This window comes from Mya arenaria, chromosome 2, assembly GCF_026914265.1.
Source record: "Mya arenaria isolate MELC-2E11 chromosome 2, ASM2691426v1".
NCBI lineage: Eukaryota > Metazoa > Mollusca > Bivalvia > Myida > Myidae > Mya > Mya arenaria.
The window spans coordinates 18,467,666-18,487,715 of record NC_069123.1 but is presented as its reverse complement, the minus strand read 5'-3'; the positions used below and the strand labels follow the sequence as shown (position 1 = coordinate 18,487,715).

At 35.5% G+C, this 20,050-nt stretch overlaps 1 protein-coding gene and 2 long non-coding RNA genes across 4 annotated transcripts in view; 1 reads left to right on the top strand and 2 right to left on the bottom strand.

The window, feature by feature from the left end:
* Positions 1–17,508, top strand: part of LOC128206484 (uncharacterized) — a 29,071-nt gene extending 11,563 nt beyond the window's left edge. For both annotated transcript variants that reach the window (XR_008256482.1, XR_008256483.1), the window contains exons 3-4: positions 16,477–16,621; positions 17,255–17,508. This is a non-coding gene — a long non-coding RNA (uncharacterized LOC128206484). The remainder of the gene's footprint in view (positions 1–16,476; positions 16,622–17,254) is intronic.
* On the bottom strand, positions 4,067–18,885 carry LOC128206482 (peptidyl-prolyl cis-trans isomerase A-like). Its single transcript, XM_052908961.1, has 5 exons — positions 18,736–18,885; positions 12,649–12,679; positions 11,784–11,969; positions 9,071–9,146; positions 4,067–5,700 (listed from the first exon to the last, which is right to left on the bottom strand). The coding sequence occupies exons 1-5, from the start codon at positions 18,802–18,804 to the stop codon at positions 5,565–5,567; spliced, it is 498 nt and encodes a 165-aa protein (XP_052764921.1). The 5' UTR covers positions 18,805–18,885; the 3' UTR covers positions 4,067–5,564.
* On the bottom strand, positions 16,754–18,710 carry LOC128206485 (uncharacterized). The gene is made up of 3 exons (XR_008256485.1): positions 18,342–18,710; positions 17,602–18,006; positions 16,754–17,351 (listed from the first exon to the last, which is right to left on the bottom strand). It is a non-coding gene; the product is annotated as an uncharacterized LOC128206485 (long non-coding RNA).
* Positions 18,886–20,050: the final 1,165 nt, after the last annotated feature.

The following is a 20,050-nucleotide window of genomic DNA, read 5'->3' as shown; positions in this document are numbered from 1 at the left end:
ATGAGTTATCATCCGGAAACCGTTTTTCTATTTTTAGTAACAGTGACCTTGACCCCACCAGCCCCAATATCGAACTTGAGCTGTATCTTCCGATGTCACACATGTGTACCAAAATTTTTTCAAATCTGTCAAGCCTTTCATGAGTTATCGTCCGGAAACAGTTTTTCTATTTTTAGTAACAGTGATCTTGACCTTGGACCCACCAGCCCCAATATCGAACTTGATCTGTATCTTCTGATGTTACACCTATCTACCAAATTTTTTTCAAATCTGTCAAGCCTTTCAGGAGTTATCGTCCGGAAACCGTTTATCTATTTTTAGTAACAGTGACCTTGACCTTGGACCCACCAGCCCCAATATCGAACTTGACCTGTATCTTCTGATGTTACACCTATCTACCAAAATTTTTTCAAATCTGTCAAGCCTTTCATGAGTTATCGTCCGGAAACCGTTTTTCTATTTTTAGTAACAGTGACGTTGACCTTGGCCCCACCAGCCCCAATATCGAACTTGACCTGTATCTTCTGATGTTACACCTGTCTACCAAATTTTTTTCAAATCTGTCAAGCCTTTCATGAGTTATCGTCCGGAAACCATTTTTCTATTTTAAGTAACAGTGACCTTGACCTTGGCCCAACCAGCCTCAATATCGAACTTGACCTGTATCTTCTGATGTTACACCTGTCTACCAAAATGTTTTCAAATCTGTCAAGCCTTTCATGAGTTATCGTCCGGAAACCGTTTAGCTATTTTTAGTAACAGTGACCTTGACCTTGGCCCCACCAGCCCCAATATCGAACTTGACCTGTATCTTCTGATGTTACACCTGTGTACCAAAAAAATTTCAAATCTGTCAAGCCTTTCATGAGTTATCGTCCGGAAACCGTTTTTCTATATTTAGTAACAGTGACCTTGACCCCACCAGCCCCAATATCGAGCTTGACCTGTATCTTCTGATGTTACACCTGTGTACCAAATTTTTTTCAAATCTGTCAAGCCTTTCATGAGTTATCGTCCGGAAACTGTTTTTCTATTTTTAGTAACAGTGACCTTGACTCCACCAGCCCCAATATCGAACTTGACCTGTATCTTCTGATGTTACACCTGTGTACCAAATTTTTTTCAAATCTGTCAAGCCTTTCATGAGTTATCGTCCTGAAACCGTTTTTCTATTTTTAGTAACAGTGACCTTGACCTTGGACCCACCAGCCCCAATATCGAACTTGACCTGTATCTTCTGATGTTACACCTGTCTACCAAAATGTTTTCAAATCTGTCAAGCCTTTCATGAGTTATTGTCCGAAAACCATTTTTCTGTTTTTAGTAACAGTGACCTTGACCCCACCAGCCTCAATATCGAACTTGACCTGTATCTTCTGATGTTACAACTGTGTACCAAAAAAATTTCAAATCTGTCAAGCCTTTCATGAGTTATCATCCGGAAACCGTTTTTCTATTTTTAGTAACAGTGACCTTGACCCCACCAGCCCCAAAATCAAACTTGACCTGTATCTTCTGATGTTACACCTGTGTACCAAAATTTTTTCAAATCTGTCAAGCCTTTCATGAGTTATCGTCCGGAAACTGTTTTTCTATATTTAGTAACAGTGACGTTGACCTTGGCCCCACCAGCCCCAATATCGAACTTGACCTGTATCTTCTGATGTTACACCTGTGTACCAAAAAAATTCAAATCTGTCAAGCCTTTCATTAGTTATCGTCCGGAAACAATTTTTCTATTTTTAGTAACAGTGACCTTGACCCCACCAGCCCAATATCGAACTTGATCTGTATCTTCTGATGTTACACCTGTCTACCAAAAAATTTTCAAATCTGTCAAGCCATTCATGAGTTATCGTCCGGAAACCATTTTTCTATTTTAAGTAATAGTGACCTTGACCTTGGCCCCACCAGCCCCAATATCGAACTTGACCTGTATCTTCTGATGTTACACCTGTGTACCATTTTTTTTTCAAATCTGTCAAGCCTTTCAGGAGTTATCGTCCGGAAACCATTTTTCTATTTTTAGTAACAGTGACCTTGAGCACACCAGCCCCAATATCGAACTTGATCTGTATCTTCTGATGTTACACCTGTCTACCAAAAATTGTTCAAATCCGTTTAGCCTTTCATGAGTTATCGTCCAGAAACCGTTTTTCTATATTTAGTAACAGTGACCTTGACCTTGGCCCCACCAGCCCCAATATCGAACTTGACCTGTATCTTCTGATGTTACACCTGTGTACCAAATTTTTTTCAAATCTGTCAAGCCTTTCATGAGTTATCGTCCGGAAACTGTTTTTCTATTTTTAGTAACAGTGGCCTTGACCTTGGCCCCACCAGCCCCAATATCGAATTTGGCCTGTATCTTCTGATGTTACACCTGTGTACCAAAATTTTTTCAAATCTGTCAAGCCTTTCATGAGTTATTGTCCGGAAACCGTTTTTCTATTTTTAGTAACAGTGACCTTGACCTTGGCCCCACCAGCCCCAATATCGAACTTGACCTGTATCTTCTGATATTACACCTGTGTACCAAAAACTTTTCAAAATGTCTAGCCTTTCATGAGTTATTGTCCGGAAACCATGAAAACTGACAGACAGACCGACTGACCGACAGACAGACCGACAAGCTCACTCCTATATACCCCCTCAAACTTCGTTTGTGGGGGTATAATGAAATTTTAACTGCAGTTGCTATCATTTAGTACCGGTCTTTAACGATACAAGTTAAAATGACATTAATGTTGTATTGACAATAAGACAGGCATACCCTTTTATTCCATAACAACACGTTGATTTAATGGCATTTTGACACGTTATGAAAACCTAGTGCACTCGTTACTCAAAATATGCTGACAAAAATCCATGTTACACATTTTTTGCCTAATCAAAATAATTATATTTATCCTCAATTTATAAACATGTTTGGTTAAGTGCAAAATGGTAGATCAAAATGTTTACCATTAAGAATTAGAACTTAAGCATTTATTATGAACATGTTGACTCCATGTAGATATGTAAATTATTATCTTTGAATACCCTTTTTTATTATGTTTCATGGCCCATATGTATTTCCAAAATTGCCAATGAAACTTGAAACATTAATATTTCAAGAAAAGAGTTACGTTTTAACTGTCTGTAATAATCATTGCGGTTAAAACTGGGAATATTTTTTGCTAAATATATTACTTTCTTTTTTTAAACAAAAAATGTGACATTTCTTAACTACATATAAATGAATAATCGATTATCATATATTATTTCAATAATATGATAATGATAAAAGGAAAAAAATCCGAAATAGTTATGGAATAATTTTATCGCTATAAATGACAAACTTCGTTGCACATGTCATACCCAGTGTCATAACCTTGCCAATGGATTATTTCTATCCTGCTGTGAATACGCCGCGGGGTGGGCCATAAAACCATTACCGTACAGTTGAATACACTATTTTTGGGCATCGATTTTCTACAAATTTTACATAAATGTTCAAAAAGGACCAAAAGATATTTAAAAATCCATTATTTCGAAAAGTGCATTTGAAAGAGAAAAAAAATCTGCATCGTAATCTGTTGGAAGCTAAGCGATCAGATGTCTATAATAAGTTTAAATAGCAAAACAATTTTTAGCTCCTTCTTATTTCAATGTAACTTTTAATGACCAACAAAACCTTTAAAAAGGACCAAAATGTAAAAATCATACAATTAATACAAAACCATCATCTTAAAGGGCAAGAATTATCCTAACATATATGTAGGAAGTAAGTTGATCTGTTAAAAGACTAAGTCATGAGAACTGTTTAACCATATTTTCCCTATATAACTCTATAGGCACTTTCCCTACAGCGGATTTCTCCAAAGTTGGCAATGATAAAGTTATACAGGTACGCGGCATATGGGTTTTAGTAAATATTAATAATATTTGAACAATAAATACCAAAAATCATGTTGTGTTTGAAAAAGTGCTTAGTGCCATGCAATGATAAGTTAAAAAATAAACTTTGTATCGAAAAGAAAATCTCACGGAAACATGCAAATTATGTCGAAAAAAAGAACAGGGACCGACTTCGGATTTTTTTTATTAACAATGGATATCGTTTTTATAAATAAATACCAACATTCTATACAAAGGATATTAACAATACTTTTTTTAAACAAACTTTCCTGGTTGTTTTCTACTTAGACCACACACTTTAGTCGCTTTAAGTATGAATTCACAAGACATTTCGAATGCCCGATGGGCACCGCGGTTAGCTGATAATGGTTTCTTTTCGGATAAAAGAGAAAGAGGGTACCAGTCTATCAATACAGAGCATTGAACGGGAAAATTTCGATGCGTACTTTTCCAATATGTTCATATTCTTATTGCATGTAATCTGACCGTATGCAAGAACAGTCATGTAGTTCACCCGATTAACTCACTAGCTACGTATGAATTTCTTGTGCTTCATTAAAAGAACATACGGTTAGCTAGAATTGTTAGGAGAACTATATTTAATGGATTTTTTTCATTGTAATCAGTTCTGGTACTGCTTTGATTATTCAAATTCGCTAACGGCAATCCAATCAAAATACAGCGTATGAATACATTACGTCAGTGAACCCCCAGATGGGGCTTGAGAATGTAGATATCATGAGTATCGCTATGAACTAGGCCACAAGTGCCCTAGTCCAAAAACCCTTACGTAAAGTTTTCATGCAATATGTCACGAAGTTGCTGAGATATTGACTTCTGTGTGCTTACATGCAAAACCTTAACCAGAATATCTATGTAGGGAAAAAAGGTCAATTTTAGCAATTTTATCCGAAGAAGACTAATCTTACTTGATAAATTAAGTAGATTGGACAGTTGAAAAAAAAATGTCTAAAGATTCATTGCATTTTGCGCAGAGTTATTGACTTAAATGTGTTTATACGCAAAACCATGACCAGGTTTTGTTTTTTTAAGTCAAACAATAAAAGGCTATAATTTACATTATATGCAAAATACAGTTATCTTACTTTATTATTTTAGTAGGTTAGATGGTTGAGTACAATTTTATAAAGTCACATTGAAAAACATCGCGTTTTTACTTAAATTTTAACTTATGTGTGCTAAGCACTGCTTATATGCAATACATTAACCAGAATATTAAAGTTGAATAATAAAGAGCCATACATTGGATTATATTCAAGATAGAGTTTTCTTAGTTGATTTATTAAGTAAGTTGGATGGAAGGGAACACTTTTCCAAATAAAGCATAACATGCTGTTTTTGCTGATATATTGACAGAAATTTGTTTACATAAAAAAATTGAACTAAGATTTGACGCTAAGGCTAGGGTGAGAAGTAAAGCTCTCCTTATTCTATGAATAGTCGAGCTGAACATGTATACTTCCTGTTGTCGTTAAATGTAGATATTGTTTAGTTTTGTTTTACTGAACCATTAATTCAGTCATTTGCTGTACGAGAGTAATAACCAGAAACAAAACATGTTACAACATTGTTCACATGAATAGTAACAGTTAACATAATAAGAAAGTTTCTTGACTAGTAGTGGTAAACATCCTCCTTTGATCTCACAACTGACCGCAGTTGGTAATCACGACTTCTTGGGATGTTTTTCCAGACTGTGAGCCCAATTTTTCAATCTGCTTCACTAATTCCAATGAGCTAGCATCAACCTCGCCAAACACAACATGCTTCCCATCTAGCCTAAACAAACATAAAAATATTGTTATTTTTCTTCAAATCTCCAAGTTATACAAACATTTAGTAAATAAACAGTCCATACAAACATTTATATTTAACAACAAGGGGATAATACGGAAATCACATTAAAGCAGGATTTTTCATTTGATAAATGTAATTGTGCAGCTGTATGTTAATTTAATTTATAATTTATAGAGGAAAAGGTAAAAACTTAATATTCACATTTGTCCAATCTGGTTTTTGACCTGGGATGACCCATATTCACACTGGTCCTAAATATCATGCTGAGAAGTATTTTGACAGAGTTTCTTAAAGATTGGACTTTCACTGTAGAATTTATGAAAGAAATAAGGAACAGTTGTCTTAGTATTGTACCTAGAGACCTAGATTTTTACCCAAGATGGTCACATGTTTACAAATATGCTGACCAAGTTTCCTAGGATAAGATACGCACTGTTGATTTGTAAAGGCAATTTCTTTCTTGATTTGACCTAGTAACCTAGTTTTTGACCAACAAGAGCTGTCACAGAGACAGCGCGCTCGACTATTCCGCCGCGTTTCAGTGTAAGGATTGAAAAGTTTTGGCGAAACATGGATCACTGTAAACTAAGATAAGATTTCAATGCAATAAATGATGTATTTGCTGAGATATTGTCCTAAATGTGGTTACATGCAAAATTTAAATCAGAATTTCTAAGTACAATAATAAAGGGCCATTATTTGCAAAATACAGTTATCTTACTTGGATATTCAATAGGTTGGGTGGTTGAGTACCATTGTATAAAGTCTCAATGCAATACATGAAGTAGTTGCTGAGATATTAACCTATGTGTGCTAACATGCAAAACTTTAACCATAATTTCTTAGGTGCATAATAAAGGGGCAAAAATTATATAATATGCAAGATAGAGTTATCTTTCCTGATTAATTAAGAAGGTTGAAGAAGATTGAGTACCATTGTATAAAGTCTCAATGCAAAACATCAAGTAGTTGCTGAGATATTAACCTATGTGTGCTTACATGCAAAACCTTAACCAGAATTTCTAAGTCAAATAATGAAGGCCCATAATTTGCATTATATTCCAAAAAGTGTTACCTAACTTCATTAAATTAGTAGGTTCGATAGTTGGGATTACATATCTAAAGTTTCAATGAAATACAGACTTAAATGTAGTTACAGGCAAAACCTTAACCAGAATTTTTAAGTCAAATAATAAAGGGCAATTATTTGCATTAAATTCAAACTAGAGTTATCTAACTTGGTTAATTAAGTAGGTTGGATGGTTGAGTACCATTGTATAAAGTCTTAATGCAATAGATCAAGTAGTTGGGCCTAAAAAAAAAATTGTTTGGTTAGGGTTACATCCTTTTCAAAAATAGGTAGGGTAGGTAGGCTTTTTTTTTTTTTTTTTTTTTTTAGTTTTTTATTTTTTTTTTCAAACTGACTATAAAAACGTTAGGGTCGGCGCCTATTCCGTAGGTAGGGTCGGGTAACCCGAACCAAATGTATTTTTTTTTTAGGCCTTGCTGAGAAATTAACCTATGTGTGCTTACATGCAAAACCTTAACCAGAATTTCTAAGTCAAGTGATAAAGGCCCATTACAGTCAAACCTGTATTAAGTGGCCACCCTTGGGAAATGATCAAAGTGGCTGCTTAAGACAGGTGGCCACTTAATCCAGGTTTGACATTTCTGCCACTTTAGCTTTATTCTAAGTTGGATTATGTAACTTAACCACTACCTCACACCACAATCAGTAACATCAGTATCAACATTATTGAAGAAGGATGAATATAAATACATTTGTATAGATAAAATAACTTTATTTCAAATTAATAAATAAAATGCATTAATAAATGTTGGTACAAGGCATAAACAAAACACACGACATATCATTCTACACATTTACACAACTACATGTACATATACATTTTTGTCTTCACTTTTTAAAGTAGTCCGTACATTAGATAAATGTTGATGCATCCTCTGTCTTTTTGCGTTTGGATTCCCATTGCTTTCATATTCCTTCACAATTTCACGCTTACGCTTAAGTAAGAAATTGACTTGAGTCCTTCCACAGTTACATTCCTTGGCAACACTTCTTGCACTACGGCCGTTTTCTAATAACTTAATACACTCAACACGTTCTTTTAGGGTCAAACACTTTCGATTAGTCTTATTTTCAGCCATTATCAAAGTTAGTAAAAATATCAAGAACAATGCATTGTAAATATCCGTTCGTAGAAATATAAATCCGTACACTTAAAAAATAATAATATTGAAGTGAAAAAAAAACGTAACTCGTTTCACGCCTTCGAATGACAATGCAAACTGTAAATACATAATAACCGGTGTTTTTGTCGGCATTTAATAATTTAACTCGTAATTATTTAATTGTCGTATTTATTGTGTCAATTCTGATCAAAACATTCACCGACGTGTAATAAACATGATTTCTCGATGAGTAAACACGCATGGCAATCGAGTGATGCAATATTCATTTTCATTGGATGACGGAAATACCCGAGGCTGTCGTTCTTTTCCGTAAACTTCTTTACGCAATTGAAGCTGTGTATTGAAAAAATTGATCAGCAGAAGTGTCAGTGACAAGGGATTAGTGGCAGCTAATTAGTGTTTATATGGCTTCATGGGGACAAAAATTAGTGGCCGTGGCCGCGTTAGGCAGTTAGTTGGCCGCTTAATGCACGTACATTATATAGTAAAAACATACGGGGAATTTGGAGTGGCCCGTTAAAGCAGGTGGCCATTTAAAGCAGGTGACCATTCAACCAGGTTTGACTGTATTTGCATTAAATGCAAAATAAAGTTATCTAACTTCATTAATTTAGTAGGTTAGATAGTTGGGAATACATATCTTAAGTTTCAATGCAATACATGATGTATTTACTGAGATAATGACTTAAAGTTGCTTACATGCGAAACCTTAACCAAGGTGTGACGCCGACGCCAACGCCGACGCTTGGGTGAGTAGGATAGCTCTCCATATTCTTCGAATAGTCAAGCTAAAAACAACCCATATTAACACTGGTTCTAAAAATCATGCCAAAATTATTCTGACTTGGATACTTGAACCTTGGATTAAAACAAATTTGTGAAAGGAATAGGAAAATTTTACACAAATCTTTCTCTTTTCAATTGACCCAGTGACCTAGTTCTTGAGCAGAGATGAATCATATTCACACTGGTTTTTAATATGCTGAAAAATATTTTAACCAAGAAACTTGAATGTCAGACAGATCTTCGGTTTAAAATTTTGCCTGACAAGAAGTGGTCGGAGATCAGGAGAATACCAACATTTTCCCACTATATCACTTTTCTCTGACCAAAACTGGTTAAGTCCAGAATTGCTTACCAGGGTGTTTTTGCGGTGCAGATAAAAAACTGAGAGCCATTGGTGTTTGGTCCAGCATTTGCCATTGACAGGATGCCTGAAAATCAATAACATTATACATGTATATTTCAAGTTAAATAAAAAGTTAAAGTTTTTGCAAGACAAAGGAAATGACGCTGACAACAAAGTTATAACATTATCTCCATTGTCTTCCACTTGAAACAAGAGCCGTCGTAAGACAGCGCGCTCGACTACGCCGCTTTGACTTAGAATACAATAACGATGTAATAATACCAAGTTTGGTCTCTTTATGTCAAACCTAACTAAAGTTATTCGATACATAAGGTGACTTTGATGCTGCCCTCCCACCAGCCCGCCCAAACAATGACGCAAGTCATTCAAATAACTTGATTTCCCATAATGAAAATGTGGTTAAGAATATACAAATATGACTTTCAAAGGAAATTAAAAAAAAAATAAAAAGAATTCAAGGGCCATAATTTGCATTTAGGCTTAAAACGGAGTTATGTTTCTTGTTATAAGATGATCGTAAATAATTTGGAATTTTATTAAGTGCATTTAATGAACGGTTTAGAAGTTTTTTTATTAAAATCCCAACCTGCCCTTAACTTTTACTTGCCTAAAACTTTAACCTAAGTCAATCAGGAGCCATAACTTGTATTAAGGATATGGAGTTATGTAACCTTATTGGGTGATGGTCCTGAACAATTGTGTGAAGTATTAAGTCAATTGAATGAAGGGTATATATATAGAAGTTATTTAACAATATCCCAACCTGCCCTAAAACTTTAACCTAAGTTCCATAGTCAATCAGGGGCCATAATTTGTATAAAAGATAATATGGAGTTATCTAACCTCATTATGTGATGGCTCTGAACATCTGTGTGAAAAATTAAATCAATTGAATGAATGGTATTGGAGTTTTAAGTGAAAATCCCAACTTGCCCTAAAACTTTAAACTGCCCTAAAACTTTAACCTGCCCTAAAACTTTAACCTAAGTCAATCAGGGGCGATAACTTGTATTTAGGATAATATGGATTTATATTTCCTCATTGTGTGATGGACCTGAACAGGGCTTCTAAAAACCGGCAATTTGCCGGTCTGGACCGATTTTGACCAAGCCAGACCGATTTCAGTTTCAAAACGTGAAAAAAAAATCGGTCCGAAATTTTGTCATTTTTTTTATAATTTCGGTCCAAAATGACTAGGCCAGTAAAAGTTGCAGAAATAGTAATACACAAATATTCATGGGTCATTCACACATTCAAAACTACCTCCAATAGGTCATAAAAGTGTCTTAGTTACCATGTGACTAATGCGCCCAGCTGCTTTTTCCACTACACTGATCACTCTATAGCCTATCTGTTAATTAGCAGACGCTATCACGTGTATTGGTAGGTCATAGAAGACACAATTAAACAAACTATCTGTTAATTGTGTGCTTGCAGCTATCCTGATTAAGTGTTAAAATCGGTCCATATTTTCACATGGCAATATGAATATGCTATGTCGTCGTCGATCATTACACGATTTATCCGTTTGTTGATTACCAAACTGTTAAATTTAAATTGTTCTTTTAAATGTGCATATATGTCATTGTTAATCCGAACCTAGTCATATATATAGGATATCAACAGCGACACGCTTGATTAACTAAATAGTCTGGAAGCTGAGTGCGCCGCTTACGTCTTTTAATTCGCAGTAATGAAAAAATCGTTGTCGATATCACACTTTAATAGCTTGAAGCCCCGAATATAAATCTACATATATATTATTTTGCAAGAGTATCAGTTGAATGTTGACCCACTGTAGATGCATTAAGCAAATAAATCATAATACTGTTTCACTTTTTGTCGTCTGACCGCTTTTCGACAGCCACAGTTATTTATGACCGCAGTCGTACTTTTTAGAAACGCCGCAGAACTCGATGAGAATCTCATTTGAATTATGCTTGTATCAATGACTATCTGAATCGGCAACGCGGCTCTAGAACCCTCTTAGGAATTGCGACATCGCGTAATCGCGAAAAAATATTGACTGAAAAGATGTGAAAATGTGTGACATTTCTAAGTAATCAGACTTTTGAACAGGTCTTTCATTTTTTCCGGGGGGGGGGGGGGGGGGAGGGGATTGTCGCCGGGTCAAGACCGATTGTCGCCGGGTCCTGACCGATTGAGGTTCCAGTTTTAGAAGCCCTGGTCCTGAACAACTGTGTGAAGTTTTAGTCAATTGAACAAAGGATATAGAAGTTATTAATAAATATTTCAACTTGCCCTAAAACTTTAACCCAAGTTCCATAGTCAATCAGGGGCCATAATCTGTGTAAAGAATAATATGGAGTTATCTAACCTCATCATGTGATGGCCCTGAACAACTGTGTGAAGTATTGAGTCAATTGAATGAGGGTATTGGACTTATAAGTGAAAATCCCAACTTGCCCTAAAACTTTAACCAGACGACGCTGGGGCGAGTAGTATAGCCCACCTATTCTTGAATAGTCGAGCTTAATATGTTTCAGTTAGCAAAAAATGCACACAGCAATTCTTTTGAAACAAGTTCTTTAAATGTAATGAAATTTCAACAACTTGAACTAAACAGTAAGACTGAGAAAGCCTATTTTTGGTAATGTCATTCTTATATTTTATATAGGTTTTATAAAGACACAGATACATTACATTTGAAAGTACTTTTCAGTAAAATATATACACTAACCAGGTTTGGTGTGCTTCAGAATGAAGTTCTCATCAGCAAACTTTGCACCATAGATGCTCTTGCCCCCTGTACCATTTCCACGTGTGAAATCCCCACCCTGGCACATGAACTGTGGAATCACTCTGTGGAACTTGCTCCCCTTATATCCAAATCCCTTCTCACCAGTACAGAGAGCACGGAAATTCTCTGCAATAAGGTTTTGGCAATTTTTATCAAATATGATATCAATTGTGAATAATTAATTGACAAGACCATAATTTACAATATTTTTTATGTATCACTTTAAAAAAAATCTTCTCTAATTGCATTGACAAAAGACATTATAATCCTTAAAAATGTTTAATTAATCATTATTGTAACAATTTTGAATATATGCAGTGACAAGCCACGCTTTTATCTCTAGACTTTTTCATCTTTTTTATTCAAATTAAAAAAGAAATTGAAAAAATGCCAAAATGTTTCTTGATATTTTTCTGCAACAAAAAAATATAAATTATAGGCTTGAGATCATCTATACAATCAGTATCAGCATCACTGGTATTGTTAAAAGCCAAAAACATTCCATTTTTAACATATAAAGGAAACAAATGTTACAAAATATTTCTCAGGGCAATAAAAAGGTTAAAGGTCAGTACAGAAAAATACGGCAGGTCAGGAAACAGGTAACAGACGAAAAATTTTAAATATTGTGTAGCTCTTTTAGCTCAAGAACTTCAGCGAACAGGTTATATATTTAATGTGTAGAAAATATCAAAATAATAAATATCTTCATAAAAATTATGGAAACCAGAACTATAACTCTTTCTGATATACAACAAATAGCTAAAAAATACTGGGGGGAAAAAGTCAATAAAGTATATCAAACCTGCTGTCTTCGGAACTTTGTCAGCATACAACTGAAAGATGCAGATAATATAATAGATTAATGGTTGCAGTCTGCGATATAGTTTTTCAGTTCAGTAATCATTCAGTCTCCATAAGGTAAAAACTAAAAGGTTAATAGTCTGAAGATTTGGGTGTCTGAATATTTTCAATGGCCATGAACAAATTTAAGTTTATTTAATTTGTTCATTTTATTTTCCAAATAGTCAGTAAAGAAAATCAATGAAAGATATTCAAAATAAAAAAAAAATAACTGAAGGGGGCAAATGTCTCTGTTGAAAATCAGTAAGGGGCCGAAACGTCTCGAGTCAATTAATTAAGGTTACGAAATGGCAGGGCCGAAACTTCTTAGGGGCCGATTTGGTAGTAGGCCGATTTGGTAAGGGGACGATTTGTCTAGCTCCCGTTTGTAATCCATCAGGCGTGAGACCACAGTTATTTTTACTTTGTTTCATATAGACACTAACCTGGCTTTTCACTTTAAAACAGTTCCAATTGAAAAACAAGTAACTGGCTGCTGTAGAACAATCCAAGACACAAAATTTAATCACAAGTAAACATAGGGTTGACCAATGCGTTGTCTCACAAAATTGAGTAATAATACATGACCCTGAGGTCAATACGGAATAATGCACCAGTCAATTGTAACCACGGCCTCCCAAGGGTCGGGGGTATACCGGGGATAGCCGGGGAAATGGGCTGTGTTTTTACCTTCCCGATGGCCCCGCAGTGCTGAGTGAATGCAGTGGTTTTGTATTCGTGCCAAATATAGCAGGGAATGTGCCTTACTTAGGGTCCATGGGGTGCAGGGGTATTTGGCGGGAATTATACTATCAGTTCGTCCCCGCAGGACGGTGGTTTTACCCGGGCTTGGCTGGACCGAAAGTCAAAGTCCCTGCTATTCCCAGGACCTGGAGGGGCCGTGGTTACAATTGACTGGTGCATAAGGCTACAAACAACCAATTTACAAAGTTCCACAGGCAATGATTTTTCCAAATTTTTTTAAACTGAAAACTATCAGTTTTTTGCAATACAGTGTCAAATTATGTCAAGCTCTATGCATAAAAGCCACCTGTTTCTTCTCTTTCATTCAACTTTAATAAAATATTGATACTCAGGGTTCTCAAAATGTTTCAGTTGAACAGGCCAAATTGAATTTGTAACAGGCTTTCTAGGGGGGTCCGGGGCCATGCCCCCCCCCCCCCCCCCCGCGGACTTTTTTAAAACAAGAATGCAATTTCCTGCATTCTGAGCCATTTAGGGTACTGTTTTTCTAGGAGTTTTGAAGTGAACCACAATGCCAAATCTCGATAAAAATACTGTTTTGTACATAAGTTCACATACAATGGGCCTAAAAAAAAAAATACATTTGGTTCGGGTTACCCGACCCTACCTACGGAATAGGCGCCGACCCTACCGTTTTTATAGCCAGTTTGAAAAAAAAATGAAAAACTTAAAAAAAAAAAAAATATTTCGTTTTTTTTTTAATTGCTTTTTAATATTAAGTTTAGACCTTAAATGCTTGTACAGAAGATAGCTTTAACACCATTCTCCAATGATGAAAATTATATTCTTATATAAAACCTAATAAAAAAAAAAAATAAAAAAAAAATAAAAAGCCTACCTACCCTACCTATTTTTTTTAAGGATGTAACCCTAACCAAACAATTTTTTTTTTAGGCCTATACAGAAATGTCATACATAGCATACATTCAGAGAAAGACCTTGACTAGTCTAAAATAATAGACGTGTTATACGGGATTCTTCCAATCCCTAACTGAAGGATTTGCCATATCAAAAATCTAAAAAAAATCCGTCAACGTACAATTATTTGGACTAAGTGGTGTATATGGTTAGGTAATCTAGCCAGGCATTGTTAAGATAAAAATCAATAATCTTCGTCTGTGAAACTTGGTAACTGTAAAAGTTATGATTGATGTCCTTTGGGTGTCCAAAAATTAGGTACGCAAAATAAATTATTTTTGAAAATAATTATGGGTGTCCGAATTTTTAGTGTCCGAACTCTAAGGCGAATTACGGTATGTTCTTTTTTTGGACATCGGCAATGTGTTCTTCTATCAGGAAAGCGTGCTTGCGCATGTGCAAATTACGGAGAATTCTTACCAATATGATTTCAAACCTAAAGACTCTTACATACTCCGAAGTAAGAATAGATAATCAGTATTAAATATATCAGAAAAGAATGTGACCTTATGGTTTCTAGAACCATTCTAACCAGCCGATTTCTGGTTTTAACCAGTCAAATAGGCCGGCGGCCGGTTCATTTTGAGAACCCTGGATACTTGAACACAAGCACTCTTCTGTATTCACAATCGGATCTTGGTCAATGGGGGACAGATAACTGTGGTCTTGAGCCATCATGCGATTACAATTGACCTTACGACAGGATTTGATTGACAGGTCCTATCAGCCAATCAGAATGTAGGGCTGATAAGCCGTGTTGCTATCCGCCATTTTGTCCGTCAAACTGACCAGAGTCTGTCATATACATGCGCTGGCAATTCCTCGCCTTTTTAAGTATTATGGTAAAAAGGTGTTGTCATGGCACTTGTAATTCGGATACAAGGTAGCTAGGCCGACTAAAGATGGCTTCCAATTCGTTCCGTATTCGAAACCAGCGAGTTATTTAGAAAAATGAAAGTGCTGTATCAGACTCTGTGGAAGACCTCATCAACAGCTGAACTTGGAAATTTTGAAAGATCGTTCAAAGGCGAAACATCTATACGTCTGTACAAAAGTATTTTTTTGAACAAAACTACTTATTTCAATCCGCTCAAAATTTATTTAATACTGAAATTGTCCGTGCATGACCTAAATAAGTGTTACTATTTTTAAACTATAAACATCGTACATTTATGCTTTGGCTTGTGTTGTCAAATCGGCATAAATGGCCATTTAATATCAGGTTCAACATGGACACGATTGATTTCATTCAAGATAGAGGTATTTTTGTTGATACCGTTATGTAGTTTTTATGCCCCCACAAAGTGGCGGCATATAGGGTTGCCCTTGTCCGTACGTACGTCTGTCTGTCTGTACGTACGTACGTACGTACAGCCCGAAGATTGTTTCCGATCTAATTCTTGAAAACCGTTTGTCCAATCCTCACCAAACTTTAAACACATGTTTGTGACCATAATATCTTGATCAAGTTCGATAGTCATGGAAATCGCTTTAGTCATTTAGGAGTTACAGCCCTTTTTTGCCAAAAATACTTCAAAAATATATGTTTCCAATCTAATTCTTGAAAAGTATGTGTCCAATCCTCACCAAACTTTACATACATGATTGTGACCATAATATCTTGATCAAGTTCGATAGCCATGGAAATCGCTTTTGTCATTTAGGAGTTACGGCCCTTTATTTGCAAAAAAAAACTTGAAAAATACGTCCCGAAGATTGTTTCCGATCTAATTCTTGAAAACTGTTTGTCCAATCCTCACCAAACTTTTAACACATGTTTGTGACCATAATATCTTGATCAAGTTCGATAGCCATGGAAATCGCTTTAATCATTTAGGAGTTAGAGCCCTCAGATTATCCTGAATAATCATTATGGCTTATTTTCTGTGACAAAAAATCGAAGTGGGGGCATCCGTGTCCTATGGACACATTTCTAGTTATAAACTGCTTTGCTTTCAAAGTAAATCAGGAAATATCGTACAACTAAATTTTTGTCCGAACCATCGCATGCTTCCGAATCTCATCTACTCGTATGGTTCCAATGTAAACAATGGCTTTTGTAGCTGTCATTCCGACACATTTCATAGATTTCTTATTTTCATATCAGCGACGGGAAATCCAATCAAGAAAACCCTGTCCCTCAAGCAGCTACTGTATTTAACCAGCTCACACCAGCTAGGCCTCCTCCAAAACTCAGATAAATATTTGAGCCACCAAAAAACGAGAACAGATCGGTCTGAATCGTTATTAAGGTATTATTTTCTGTATAAAACAATTTATTTCACTGTACATTTAAATCAATTATTATGTTCATTAGAACTTGATTCTGCCAAACATGTGCTGTAAAGACTTAGACTTATTATGAATAAAGAACAAGTCAAACATGTACATATTTTCATTGTTATTCTTATATTTTGGGCCATTTACGTAAATCTACAATATTTAATGATAGTTCATCCAATGTTCAGAGTCCGGATCACATGCACACTCACACTCGATTAACAGTATTCTTAAAGTTGCACTCTCACAGAATTCTAGTTTGACACTTTTTATCTCAGAATCGGCTTATTTTGGCATTCTTTAAATTAAGACCTAATATATAAATCACAAAGCAAACTTCTCCGAGCCAAAATATGATAAATGCAATCGAATCCTGTGTAAGTTGTCAAAGTGATCAATCTGTGAAAGTGCAGCTTTAACAGTGAAAAATAACTTCTGCTAATGCTATATATTTTAAAATATATTTGCCATTGCAATAAAGAGATATTCACCTACAATATCATACATAAACACCAAAGAAATATCAAAGTTTAAGTAATGTTTGCAAAACAACAATGTATTTAATAAATCTTATTAAATATGCAACAACTGGTGTTATACTCCAGAACTGAAGCTAACATCATAGAGGTACATCCTTCCAAGAATCCATCAAAACAACATGCTGAACAACTTCAAGAACTCTCTTCAAAAGACCATACTTTCCTGAAATAAATAAATTTAAAAAGATGCCAATATTAAAATAAATCAGTTACATGTATTGCTAAATATTTTAATACTAGCTGTAAATGCTACTGCCTTTGATGTTTGCTTTCTACATGTATATCATAATGAAATATTGACAAGATAATAGCTAATGTTTTGTGGTTGTTGTTTTTCTCTGGACAAATAGTCCATTACTTTTGTACATCAAAGTAAAACTAAATGTTATAAAAAGCTTTAAAATAGGTCCTACCGATTATTTGTAAAACTTGTCATCACTGGTTTTCTCTTGCGGTTGACATTGCCTGGACTGGCAAATATCATGTGTGTGTGTGTGTGTGTGTGTGTGTGTGGGGGGGGGGGGGGGGGGGGGGGCGGTAGTCTTGTTGAAGACAATAATAAGGGGACTTCCTTAACTCCATCAATCAGAATACTTTAATGGTGTCAACGGTAAATAGCAGAAGACCCTCCACCAGCCTTAACCGGTAAATGGGGGGAGGGTAGTGTGTGTGGGTTAGAACCAGCTGCCCGGTCAGCTTAGTTGGTTAGAGCGCCGGGCTAGTGTTCTGGTGGTTGTGAGTTCGAGCCCCACACCGGGGGCACTTTTCCTCCCAGGTCTACTTTTACAGCCAGAGTGTGTGAACATGTTCCACAATTTCTGTAAGAACAAAAATCAAAGCATGTGAATGTTTGAGCAATGCAAAAGTTACAGATTGGTATCACCCACGATTGTCACTTGTCAACTATTACATTATTATTCATAAGGGGGAGTGTTCAATCGCTTAGAACTGAAACTTTTTATGCATAACCCCAATAAACCATTTCTGCTCATACTATAGAATACAAGGTTATAGCTGGCATGTAACTGTTATTTAATGTCACTTCCGGGTTCCCCATTTGGGCCATTTATGATTTACTCATATTGTGCGATGATTTAATCTTTGTTTCAACAATACTGTAAGAAGGACCGGTGTTATTAAAAGTTAAACTTACCCTTGTTTGCATTTACAGTATGCGTCACACACACGCTTTTCCTTTTTATTGATTTCAATGTTGACAACATGGCGGCTATCCGATTTTCTCTGACTTGGATAGATTTCACCCCGTAAATGTTAGATATCGTCATTTTCTAAAGATATATCGAGCCTTCCGATGTAGCAGCCAGTTACAAATTCCTTTGACTTCTATTTTTTTCGCATTGTAATGTCACATTTATGATAATTTGTCAGGAATATCGGAAAGCGAAACGACGCGAGACGCCTTTACTTCCTCGTTTGTTTGACGGACATAGAGTTCGCTCCCTTGATATCAGGGGGCGTGGCTCAGAAGCCGCTGTCGTAAGGTCAATTGTTAAGCTAAACGTTAACTTCCACCGACAATGAATTACCTGCATCACTATTCTGCCAAGTGGCTTGCCACCGGCTGACATGTCAAAAAACACCGTTGGGTTCGACATATTTTAAATATGATTAAATATGACTCCGCTAAATCTCACAATTTTGTCGAAAATGCCGGTCGTTATCATAAAAAGATACAATGTCTGTGAAATAAGCAAACGACATTAAGGCTACACAGCACCATTTTTTCAAAGGAAAAAGAGCACGGAACGAAGAAAAGAATTGCACTTGACACATACGTACTCCCTATTATCAGTTCAGTTACATAAAAATTGCATAGGGTTAACAATGAAAAAAAAAGAGAGCAAAGAGTAGTAAGAAATGAAAATCATAATAAATCAAAGAACTTAAAACCTGGGAGCAATGGCATTTAATCCTGCTCCCAGTTACAACTAAGTTAGACATTTTAAAATTAGAATGACTAACGTTACAAATAAGTATACACTGATAAGACGGGTGGAAGGTGACTTGTGTTTCATAATTCAAAAACATACATGATATTTTGACGATCTAATTATCTATTACATCTGTAAGTATTCATAACATGCGAAAAGGCTTATTATATATTATTTAAGCTGTAAGTTTCGTTCTTAGAACTGTGTTATATCCTTGTTGACGTAAGTAAGGAAAACTACGTTGTACATATATGCAAATACATAAATTATACTGGTTTCTTTAATGATTCTAGAAACGCAATCTAAAGATAATCGTGCAATTTTATTTAATTCATCAAAATTGAGACTATTTTCTGTGAGGGAATGGATATGATGTTACAGTGGCACATGTTATGACTTAGTATAATTATGCTCCAGCAGAGATCGATAACCTTCCAGGAAGGCATCGCTCTCAAAGTGCGCTCCGATGCTGTAACGTAAAACCATGGATCCGCCCTGGACTGTTTTGATACTCTAAATAAACAGTGCAATGTCAAGACGGGATTTAGTTCTGGCCCAGTTAATCATTGCATCTTTGAAAAACAATTTCAAAATCGTGTATCTGCATTCGTGTAGGTGCATACTTTTGGAGAAACAAGATCATTAAGTCATTTTTATTCAGTCAAAGGCATTAATTAAATTTAATTTTAAATCTCAGATGCACAACATCCCATACTGTATGTGTAATAACTGTGGAGCTATATGAAGGGCAATATTTTACAGTCCATTTTTTTATTACTCTATGGCCATGACTAATTTTAGAAAATCAGAGAAATGTTGAACAAATTGCAGGAGCACAACTCCAAGTTGACCAAAAAACTATATGAAGTTTCATGAGAGTATGTTCAACAGTTTTAGTCTTCCATCTGTA